The sequence below is a fragment of the Enhydra lutris genome, unplaced genomic scaffold, assembly GCF_002288905.1.
Source record: "Enhydra lutris kenyoni isolate GAN:26980312 unplaced genomic scaffold, ASM228890v2 scaffoldscaffold21, whole genome shotgun sequence".
NCBI classification, from domain to species: domain Eukaryota; kingdom Metazoa; phylum Chordata; class Mammalia; order Carnivora; family Mustelidae; genus Enhydra; species Enhydra lutris.
Window position 1 is genome coordinate 10,140,409 of NW_019154105.1, and position 12,354 is coordinate 10,152,762.

General features: G+C 38.0%; 1 protein-coding gene across 1 annotated transcript in view; it reads right to left on the bottom strand.

Moving 5' to 3' along the window:
* Positions 1–1,294: 1,294 nt before the first annotated feature.
* Positions 1,295–12,354, bottom strand: part of LOC111149352 (neuropeptide FF receptor 2) — a 16,225-nt gene continuing 5,165 nt past the window's right edge. The window contains exons 2-3 of the mRNA XM_022506348.1: positions 7,661–7,760; positions 1,295–2,144 (exon numbers count right to left, since the gene is read on the bottom strand). Of these exons, the coding sequence (XP_022362056.1) occupies positions 1,295–2,144; positions 7,661–7,760 (950 nt within the window). The remainder of the gene's footprint in view (positions 2,145–7,660; positions 7,761–12,354) is intronic.

Here is a 12,354-nt window from a genome sequence, read left to right on the forward strand (position 1 = left end):
GTACTAATTTACAAATTCAGTAAGAGTGCCGGATTTAAATGCTGTGCCCAGCAGGAAATCTGGAATAATTGGTCCTGTTCTGTATAGACTTTATGGGAGTCTTATAATGATTGTTGAACATCGTTGACTAAGCACTACAAAGGAGAGCAGTCATTCTTCTGCCAACCACTGCATTATTAAAGGATTTGCGTCTTTGTGTCGGAGATTCTACCAGAGAGGGGGTCAAATTGGGGTCCCGAGTCACCTCTGTAAGAAACATGGTTGTAGCTAGGGCATGAATTTTATTTATGAAAATTTTTTTTAAAGATTTGTTTGTGAAAGAAAGAGATTGAGGGCATGAGCAGAGGGAACGGCAGACAGAGAAGGAGAAGCAGACTTCCTGCTGAGCTGGGAGCCCAACACAGGACCCTGAGATCATGACCTGAGCTGAAATAAAAAAGTAATGACATACTATATGATGGCTAATTGAACATAATAAAAAATTATTGACAACAAAAGGGGGCTGGATGCTTAACCAACTGAGCCACATAGGTGCCCCTATTTGTGAAAATATTAAAAAGCCAACAATGTTATTCTCTCACCAACTTTAACTGTACTCTTTAAAAGAAATAGCATCTATTTGCTATTGCCATTATTTCTAAGAAACCTAAGTATATTTTAAAAACACAAGTAATTCTCTAGTCTAAAATTTCAACTCCAAAAGCAAAGATGGAATTGAGGAAATGTACTCTTATGCAAAGAACTGCCCATTTATCACCATTTGGGGAAAATGGGTGTGTGTTGTCTTTAGTGGTACACCCATAATGCACATGCTTGACTCATATACAAATGGCTAAAATGGAAAAGGTCAAGCTTTGAAAATTGTTCCTAGGAAATGGATTCATCCAGGCAAATTCGTATGTGAGTCACTATATAGTTTGTATAACGTAAGATTGAATATGAACATAAGACTACTTTTTCCACTTCTGTCCAGAGAGGGTTTCAGTACATGTTTTCTTTAGAACATTCTCAGAAAGAACTGAAATGCAAAGCTATAGAAAGCAAGAGTATTTCTATATATAACACAGAGTATAGTTAAAATCATCATACCAGGGGCACCTGGGTGGCTCAGTGGGTTAAGCCTCTGCCTTCAGCTCAGGTCATGATCTCACGGTCCTGGGATCGAGCCCTGCATCGGGCTCTGTGCTCAGCAGGGAGACTGCTTCCCCCTTCTCTCTCTCTGCCTGCCTCTCTGCCTCCTTGTGATCTCTCTCTGTCAAATAAATAAATAAAAAAACCTAAAAAAAAAAAATCATCATACCAGCTCTTTTAAAATCTCATTGCTGTGAGTAGCTTCCCCTAATTCTTCCATCATCAATTCTTGTTTGGGTTTTTCAGTACTTTTCCTACAAGGCAAATTTTCCTCATGTGAATATTGAATGGTAAGTCCCTGGGCTAACTGATGAGATGTATTTATGATCACATTGTCTTTAGCTCTTAGAGTGTACGTTTCCTTGGGTTTTGCTCTTTTTTGGCAGAGCTGAAGGTGAAAAGCATCTTGGAAAGCACGGTGAAAATTCTCATTGAAGAAACCATAAATGATGGGATTAACACTGCTGTTGCAAAAGGCCAGCCAATGTGCAAAAGGGTAGATGTAGATGTTGATGACCCGCAGCTCATTTGGAGACAGGTCAGCGTAGTCTGAGAGCATCATCAGTGTCCACAGAGGCAACCAGGAGAGAATAAAAAGCAGGGCTACGATCAGGAGCATCTTAATGACCTTTTGCTTCTTCTTGGACACCATGTGCCACTGTTCCTGCTTCTGCTTGCCTGTGTGGGGTACTGTCATCTTGAAGAGTGAAATCCCAATCCTTCCATACATGATGACAATGAGGGACAGGGGAACCAGGTAGATATTGGCAAACAGCACAGTGGTGTAGATCTTCCTCATTTCCTGATTTGGCCAGTCTTCCCGGCACCAGTAGACTGGACTGGTTTTATTCTGGGAGTTGAGTTTCACTTGGTAATATTTTTCTTCTTCTACATGTAACATTATGGCAGATGGGGACATAATGGCAATGGCCAGGACCCAGATGACCGCAATAATGACAAATGCTGCCTTGATAGTGAGCTTTGGTTTAAAAGGGTAGACAACACACTGGAACCTGCAATTAAAAGCAAGTATCAGCGGAACATTGCGTCAAAACTTCTGACCAAGTTGTGAATTGAATTTAATTCTCCCATTCATGTTCCTCTCAAAAAACGAAGTTACCATTAGCAACAGAGGGGCATGCATTGGTGTTTTTTGTGACAGATATAAATTTCATCTCAAAATATGAATAAGTTGAGAATCAGACAGTATATTAATCACCTTTAATAATAAAAGTGACCATTGTAACTAGCAGATATTGAACATGAATACTTAGTATTCCGTTCCAGACTCTTTCTCATTGGTTTGCATTGTCTCTTTAAACTTACCCACTTAAAAAATAGCAAAATAGGTCTAGAAAAAGTAAAAAAAAAAAAAAATCTTGTCCACAACTACACATAATTTTAACACAAGTCGTTTGGCTCCAGAGTCCATTGTTAAACTCTCCCTCATGACCTTCTGTGGCCTCTTCCCATGTCATCTCTGTGCTTGGCCAATTGAACATTAGCAAGCATGACATATAGAAGCTTGAGTGATGACACAGAGGCACCCAACCAAACCATAGATTCGTTTAAGCATTTTTGTTTCAAGCCACTAAGTGTTTTGGTGGCTTGAGTCACAGCTATGACAGTCTGAGAGTTTTCATTATGAGTTCTATTACATGCCTTCCAGACGTTGTATGTCCTCTGGTGAGCATGGAAATTCAACTCAGTACATAGCATAACCCTGATTGCATTTAACTGCAATTTTGGCATTGTGAGTCTTGGTGTTATTATTCATACTCACTATGATAATTATAGTCATACCATATACAACTATATAATATTTTTCAAAGTACAATCACCTATTTAATCTTTGGTTTTTGTAATGACTCTGTAAAGTGGAAAAATGAAAATAATTACTTTCCAGATCTGCAGGTAAGAAAACTTAAAGCTTTTCTTGGCTCAGCAGCAGCTCCATATTAATTTATCTCACATAGCTTCACATACTAATTAACTTGAACATTGATTGCTCTGTTGTCCTTCATTGCCGCATGTGTAAGGTCTGCTGTCTTAACTTCCAAGTTCTCTTTTAATCTTCTAATTAAAGAGTCTCCCCATCTACTCATCATTAAATTACGGGTACCTTCATTGGCACAATTCTAGGTATCTTGTTCTTTTTGTAAACCAACTGTTGGGGCTTCAATCTTTTTTCATTCATTCAACAAATGTGTGTGTGTGTGTGTGTGTGTGTGTGTGTGTGTGTGTTCAGAGAGACAAAGATGAACATGATAGAAAATGCTCTCTGCCAGGAAACAGGCAAGGAAAATATTGTTTAATTATGCTAAAATCCTGCTAGAGTTTACACTTGGCCACTGCATTAGTCAGGGTTTTCTAGGGATACAGAGCCAACAGTATGTATAAATATACGGAAAGACACTTATTTTATGGGATTGGCTCATGCAGTTTTGGACGTTGAGAAGTCCCTGCAGCTGGCAAAATGGAGACACAGGAGAGCCGACAGGGCTTCCAGTTCAAATCTGAAGGCCTGAGAACAGGACAGCCACTGATACAAGTTCCAGTCTAGAAGCTATCAGACTCATACCCCAGGAGATCTAAGGTTGTAGTTTGAGGACAGAAAAAACCTGATGTCTCAGCTCAAAAACTCGGGCAGGAGCAATACTCTCTCACTTGCAGGAAGGTCAGCCTTTTTGTTCGTATTTGGGTCTTCAATTTGTTGAATAAGGGCCTCCCAGATGAGCGCGGGCAATCTTTTACTCAGCCTATGGATTCAAATGTTAATCTCACCAAACACACCCAGGATAACATTTGACCAAATATCTGGGCACCTCCTGGCACGGTCAAGTTCACATATAAAATTAATCACCATACCACTTAGGAAAAGAAATCTCCGTTTTCTCTTTCAAGCAATGGGGGATGGTGCCTTGTTCAGGACCAGTGGCACCCAGAACTGATGGGATTTGAAGAGTGACTAGAAAGAAGCTGGAGAGAGAAGGAAAGTTCAAGAATAAATCTCAAGATTTTCATTTAGATTGGATGTGCGAGCCTGCCATTCCTTGGCTGGGAAAAATGAGAAAAAGAAGCTTTTTGTTTAGTTTTTTTTTTTTTGTTTTTTTTTTTTTGTGGAGGACTGGTAAGGAAGAAAGTCTAGTTCTGGGTCTGTTTATTTTGAGGTGGTGGTTGTTGGATATGTAGGTGAAGTTAATCTGGAGAAATAGGTTTGGGAGATTTTTTTTTTTTTTTTTTTTGGCTTCCTCCAAGAGCCGACCCTGAGAAATGCATTTGGGTGCCAGTAGTTCAGATAGAGATGAAGGTGTGGTGGCTTTAAAATAGATCTAAATTCTGGAACATGCCCTCCAACGTCCATTGAATGGCCTTCGTGACTCACTTCTAAGGAACAGGATGCACAAGGGACACTACGTGATTTTCACGGACACACTCTCTTAGGATACCCATACCTTGGACAGACATGAGAAGCTCAGCTACCTTGAAGCTGCCATGCTGCGGAGCCCATGCAGGGCCTGAGAAGCCCCAGTTCTCGCTCCGAGATGTTCAAGTCTTCCCAGTCTGGGCACCAACATTAGGAAAAGGCTTCCTTCTTGGTCTTAGAACTCCCTCCCCGATGCCAAGTGGAGCAGAAACAAGGTATATGTTTCCAGTCAGTGAAGCTGCCCTCGTCATAGATTCCTGAGCGTCATGAGCCACTAAGTGGTTTGTTTTGGGAGCTGACTTGTTACACTGCAACAGAAAACTGAAACTCTAGAGAAATGACACATGGCTGGGAAGGCAGAGAGCAAAGGGTGTGTCACGGCAGGCGACCATAGTTTCATCACTTTTTAAAAGACCTAAAACAGGGATGCTTGGGTGGCTCAGTGGGTTGAGCCTCTGCCTTCAGCTCAGGTCATGATCTCAGGGTCCTCGGATCGAGCCCCGCATCGGGCTCTCTGCTCAGCAGGGAACCTGCTTCCTCCTCTCTCCCTCTCTGCCTGCCTCTCTGCCTACTTGTGATCTCTCTCTGTCAAATAAATAAATAAAATCTTAAAAAAAAAAAAAGACCTAAAACATGACAGAGATGAAATTTTTTTGGTAGGTCTATTCAATCCTAATCTACTATTCCACTTTTCTCAGAAATCTAAAGTTGCTATATGTCATTCCTGTCAATGTTTTTAGGCTTTGACAGTATTAGCCTGCATTTATAACATTTTAATTTCTATATTATGGCACCATATCACTGCATCACTGCATAGCTTTGAGATTGTATGCTTCTGAAATTTATGCATTTTAAAATACATGGACCTAGTTAATTGATTTTACCTCATATACCATTATCCCTTGAGTAAACATAGCACAATATGCTTATTGTTTTAACCTTTTTAAAATGATATCTCTGCTTAGGAGGCATTGTAGAAACAGTGAAAGAGAAACTTAGGGATATATAATACTAAATCTGATAAGCTCAAGATGCAAGTAGAAAATACAAAGGATATTTCTTTTATTCACTGTAGAGGTAACATAAATAATTGTAAAATTAAGGTTTAGTATTGTATTCACAACAAAATAATTTAGTAGTAGCATTATTTACTAGTATAAAATAAGTATTAGTATAAATTAGTACATCAAAAAATGATTTAGCAAAATAGCAATAGAATGTAGTAAATTTGGAAATAATTGGCTCCCAAATTTTAATATAAAAAGATACCTTTGGCATGCGCTTGTTAGCATATATTGCAAATTCTGTTCTCTTTAAATGGAAACCAAAAAGCTAGATCTATAATATGGGTTCTTAGAAATAGATTAATATTTAAAACGCAATCTACCAAGTTGGTTTTTGATGTCAACAATTCTAGAGCATTTTGTTTTTTGGGGCATTATTCAGTTTCTCTCCCAAATATCTCTTAATTGCCATTGCCACTGCCTTACATCCTCTCCCACCTAAGTTGTTACAAAAGTTTAACTGTTCTTCCTTTCTCCAGTCTTATACAACTCCAAACCCTTTCTGTTTTCCTAAAATGAAGTCTAGTAATTACTCCCCCATATAAAAGACTTCAATAGTTCCCTGATGTCTTCAGAACAAATGGAAGACAAGCCCATAGAAAACCCACTTGCCTCTTTCTGTGGAAGAAATGGTCACACCTAATGTGCCATTCCACCTTCCCATGTTCTAGCTGGCCTGCCTCTCTGTGCTTCTCTTGATAAGTATCCTCCACTTCAAGTCCATATAGATATCTCTATATATATCCCTGTCTTAAGAGATGCTCTTTCCTCTATTTCTTCCCAAAGTTAGTTTCTAAATCTTGAGCAATCAATTATGACCTCTTCTGTGAACTTGACACTCCCTGTCCTGAGAGGTAACTTGATCACTCTCTCCTTTGTATAGTTTGTTATAGTAGAGAGTATTATTTGTAAGTATTTGTTTTTTTTTTTAAAGATTTTATTTATTTATTTGACAGACAGAGATCACAAGTAGGCAGAGAAGCAGGCAGAGAGAGAGGAGGAAGCAGGCTCCCCGCTGAGCAGAGAGCCCGATGCGGGGCTCGATCCCATGACCCTGGGATCATGACCTGAGCCGAAAGCAGAGGCTTTAACCCACTGAGCCACCCAGGTGCCCCTGTAAGTTTTTGTTAACATATCTCTCTGCCTCTACCAGAATGTGAACTTCTTTAGGCAGCACTTTGTCTAACTTGTTTTATTTTTTTTTAAGATTTTATTTATTCATTTGAGGGGCAGTGGGAGAAGCAGGCTCCCTGCTGAGCTGGGAGCCCAACGTGGGGCTCATTCCCAGGACTGGAGATCATGACCTGAGCCAAAGGCAGACGTCTAACATCTGAGCCACCCAGGCATCCCTGTCTAATGTGTTTTAGATGATATACAGACCAGCGTAGTACAGGCACACCTCAACACCATGTGTAAATGATGATTAAATTTTCTCTTAAAATCTGGATAAAATTTTAGATTTCACATTTCTATCACTAGAAAATTTGATTGTAGTGAAAAATAGTATAACTATGATGTTGTAGACTTTGTGTCCCCTCAAAATTCATACCTTGAATAAGTGTCAGGGTCTTAACCCTGATTGGATGGTAGTTAGAACTAACTAGGTTCAAATGAGATCAAGAGGGTGGTGTCCTCATGATAGGATTAGTGACCTTTTAAAAAGAGGAGAATAGAGCTCCTGGTTCCTTGGAGAAAATGCCCCTGTGCAAACCAGGAAAAGTTCTCTCACCAGACACAGAAGCTACTAGCATCCTGACCTTGGCCCCAGCCTCCAGAACTGTGAGAAATAAATTTCTGTTGTTTCAGACATGCAGTTGATGGTATCTTATTATAACAGCCCCAAATAAGACACGTGTCATCCCTAATTATTTAATTTTAAAAACGGAAACTTTAGTAGTTTTATTTTATTACTGAACCTTTAGCAGATATATGCTGTGCTCTTAAAAGAGTAGATATTACAGATAAAATTTGGGGCAGATTTGGCAAATATAGTAGATTATACGTTTTTCATCAGATTCCGATTTTGGTGCTGACTTACCTATCCACAGCTATGGCAACTAAAGTAAAGACTGAAGCCGCAACTGATATTCCTTGGATGAATCCACTGATCTTGCACATTGTGCTTCCAAAGGGCCATCCTGAAAGGGATAAGAAACAGTCTTTGAATAGATCATATATATAGATGTACTTTTTTACTCTCACCAAAAATATGAACAGAATAGCATGAAATCAAGACTGATGCAACTATTGCCTAAATGATATCCAGGGAACAATCATTGTTTTCCATTATTTTCATTAATATCTCCAGAGCTCTATTTTTAGTATACTACTAATAATGTCAAAACATAATGCAGTAGTTACAACATTCTAGGCATTGTAGTAAGTGCTTAGTATCTATTAACTTAGCTAATTCCCCAAACAGGCTTTTGAAGGCTTATTCTCCTCCTCATGATATAGACTAGGTAATAAATACACAAATATCACATGCCTTTCCACAGCTACTTAGCAACATATTTAGGATTTCAACCCCAGCTGTATGGTTCTAGAGCCTAAACCATTAACCCTTATGCAATAAAGCCCTTTAAATGAATAAGACAGGAAGTATATTGGTTTTATAATTTGGAAATATACCCCATAAATTATGAGGAATAAGAGGTTCATGTAGAATAAATAAGATTAGTATTTATTCATATATTATGTAATGAGACAATTTACATTGTTATAGAGTAAATATTTGTGTTCCCCTCCATTTAAATTCATATATTGAAGACTTAAGCCCTAATGTATTTAGAGGAGGGGCCTCTGGAAAGTAACTACGTTTAGGTAATGCCACAGGAGTGGTGCCCACATGATGGGATTACTGCCATTAGAAGAAGAGAGTTTTCCTTTCCATGAACATGTACTGAGGAAAGTCCCTGTGAGCACACAGCAAGAATGTGGCTGCCTACAAACCAAAAATTGGACCCTCACCAAGAACCTGACCATGCTATCACCCTGATCTCAAACTTCTAGCCTCTGAAACAGAAGATAAATGTCTTATTGTTTAAGCCACCTAGTCTGTGGTATTTTTTTATAGCAGCCTGAGCTAACTAAGACATACTTTTAGAATAAAGAGCACTTTGCATGAACAAAATCAGTCTATTTGAATTACTTTCTAATCAAACCTCATTTACTAGCATGTTTATAAAAGAAATATAACAGGTTGATATAACCACCCATCTACTATTTTAGGAAAGTAATGTTCTTCCACTAGTAACTGTTCTAGTTAAATTTTAAAAATCTGAGAAATATACTTCATTTTTTAAAAAGATTGTGCAACTTTATTTTTAAAGATTTTATTTATTTGACAGATAGAGATCACAAGTAGGCAGAGAGGCAGGCAGAGAGAGAAATGAGGAAGCAGGCTCCCTGCTGAGCAGAGAGCCTGATGCAGGGCTCGATCCCAGAATCCTGAGATCATGACCTGAGCCGAAGGCAGAGGTTTAACCCACTGAGCCACCCAGGTGCCCCTGTGCAACTTATTTTTAAGATTTCTTACTAATTTTAAATATTCCCTCAAATCTAATTCAAGTATATCTAAAAAAAAACTATTTGTCATCTATCTAGACCATCTTAAAATAGATGCTTGAGTGACTCTACTGAGTAGAAATCAAGAGAGAGCATGTTTTCCCAGTCCTAGAATTATTTGGCTGTTATAATATTAAATAAAAAGAGTGTGAATAGCCTTTGGTCAAAAATAAAGAATAAGCACATGATTTATCTCACCTCCCTCACTAAATTCCATTAAAATGAAAGCACTAGGGAAGATAAAACTCAAATAGAAAGAATGTGAAGGTGGGAAAATAACACAGTTGGCTGAGTTATGAATAAATGTAACCAGATGCCCCTTGCTTTTCCCCTGGCCAGCATAAGGATGGAAGTTAGTATCAGGAGGTGGAAGCAAAGTGGCTCTAGACTCTGACTCTCTAGATGCAGGTGGAGTGGGTACCGCAATGATGCCCAAGGATTAAGTAAAAATATTCTCTATCCAGTACTGTTGCCCAGAGACCCACTGGACTCTGGAATGTAGCAGCTGGTGTTAGGATTCCTAAGGCAATAGATCAGAGAATTTCTTTCTGAGGAATGTAATCCTTCCAAGAAGACTGTTGTGCAGATTTTGACAGTCGTGGATTTCCTAGTGAATGGCCCAAACTAATGAGTCAAGAGTGGGCCTGACCTCGAATTTAAGGCACAGAGAGGTCCAAGTCAGCCACATTGTGTCTCACTTTGAAACACAAACAGCTAAGTAGCAGCTGACATAAGGGAAACCTCAAATATAAAAGTGACTATAACAAAAAGGAAAAAAGAAACTTAAGAGAAAACCAATATAAATCAAATAGAGGAAAATAGCCAGACATATAAAGAAAAAAGGAGACAGGACACAAATAAAATTACAAATGAGAAAAAACAACCAACACCACAGAAATATAAAACGGTTATGAGAATATACAACCTAGAAGAGATGGATAAATTCCTAGAAACATATAACCTACCAAAACTGAAACAGGAAGCAATAGAAAAGTTGAACAGACCAATTACCAACAAAGAAATTGTATCAGTAACCACAAAACTCCCAAAAAAAGCTCCTGGACCAGATGGCTTCAAGGTGAATTCTACCAAGCGTTTAAAGTAGAGTTAATATGCATTCTCTTCAAACTATTTCAAAAAAAAGAAAAGGAAGGAACACTTCCAAACTCACTGTATGGGGCCAGCATTACCCTAATACCAAAACCCAGTAAAGACACCATAAAAAAGAGAACTATAAGTCAGTATCTCTGAAGAACAGAGATGCAGAAATTGTCAACAAAATACTAGCAAACTGAATCCAATAATACATTAAAAAAATCATTCACCACAACCAGGTGGGGTTTATTCATGGTTTGCAAGAGTGGTTCAATATTCACAAATCAATCAAGACATATATATCAATAAGAGAAAGGATAACAACTATACGATCATTTTAATAGGGGCAGAAAAAGCATTTGACAAGATTCAACATCATTCATGATAAAAACCTTCAGCAAAGTAGGTTTAGAGGGAACATACCTCAACATAATAAAGGCTAAATATAAAAAGCCCACAGCTAACATCATCCTTAATGAGGAAAAACTAAGAGCTTTTCTCCTAAGATCAGGAATAAGGGAAGGATGTCCACTCTCACCACTTTTATTCAACATAGTACCATAAGTCCTAGTCACAGAAATCAGACAAGAAAAAGAAATAAAAGGCATCCAAATAAGTAAGGAAGAAGTAAAACATTCACTATTTTCAGATGACCTGATAATCCATACTGAAAATCTGAAAGACTGCCAAAAAACTGCTAGAACTGATACACCAATTTAGTAAAGGATACAAAATTAGTGTACAGAAATCTGTTGCATTTCTATATGCTAGTACTGAAGCAGCAGAAAGAGAAATTAACAATCCCATTTAAAATTGCACCACAAATAAGATATCTAGGAAGAAACCCAATCAGAGGTAAAAGACCTGTACTCTGAAAACCATAAAACACTGATGAAAGATGACATAAAGAAATGGAAAAAATTCTATGCTTATGGATTAGAAAAACAAATATTGGTAAAATGTTTATATTCCCAATGCCTATCGAAATACAAACAGCATTTTTCACAGAACTAGAATAAACAATCCTAAAATTTATATGCAACCACAAAAGACCCCAAATAACCAAAACAATCTTGAAAAAGAAAAGCAAAGCTGGAGGCATCACAATCCCAGACTTCAGGTTATATTACAAAGCTGTAGTAATCAAAACAGTATTGTATTAGCAAAAAAACAGACACATAGATCAATGGAACAAAATTGAAAACCCAGAAATAAACCCATAAGTATATTGGCAGTTAATCTTCCACAAATCAAGAAAGAATATTGAATGGGAAAAAGAATGTCTCTTCAACAAATAGTGTTGGGAAAACTGGGCCACTTTCTTATACCACACACAAAAATAAACTTGAAACCATAAAAATCCTAGAGGAGAACACAGAAAGTAACTTCTCTGACATCGTAACTTTTTTCTTGATATGTCTCCAGAGGCGAAGGAAACAAACAAACAAAAAATATTGGGACATGGTCCTCTAAATTGATGCAGAAAAAGCATTTGACAAAATCCAGCATCCGTTCCTGATTAAAACGCTTCAAAGTATAGGGATAGAGGGAACATTCCTGAACTTCATAAAATCTATCTATGAAAGACCCACAGCAAATATCATCCTCAATGGGAAAAAGCTTGCAGCCTTCCCGTTGAGATCAGGAATACGACAAGGATGCCCACTCTCACCACTCTTGTTCAACATAGTATTAGAAGTCCTAGCAACAGCAATCAGACAACAAAGAGAAATAAAAGGTATCCAAATTGGCAATGAAGAAGTCAAACTCTCTCTCTTCGCAGATGACATGATTCTTTATATGGAAGACCGAAAAGACTCCACCCCAAACTACTAGAACTCCTACAGCAACTCAGCAACCAGGCAGAATACAAAGTCAATGTACAGAAATCAGTGGCTTTCTTATACACTAACAATGAAAATACAGAAAGGGAAATTAGAGAATCGATTCCATTTACTATAGCACCAAGAACCATAAGATACCTGGGAATAAACCTAACCAAAGAGGTAAAGGATCTGTACTTGAGGAACTACAGATCCTTTACCTCTTTGGTTAGGTTTATTCCCAGGT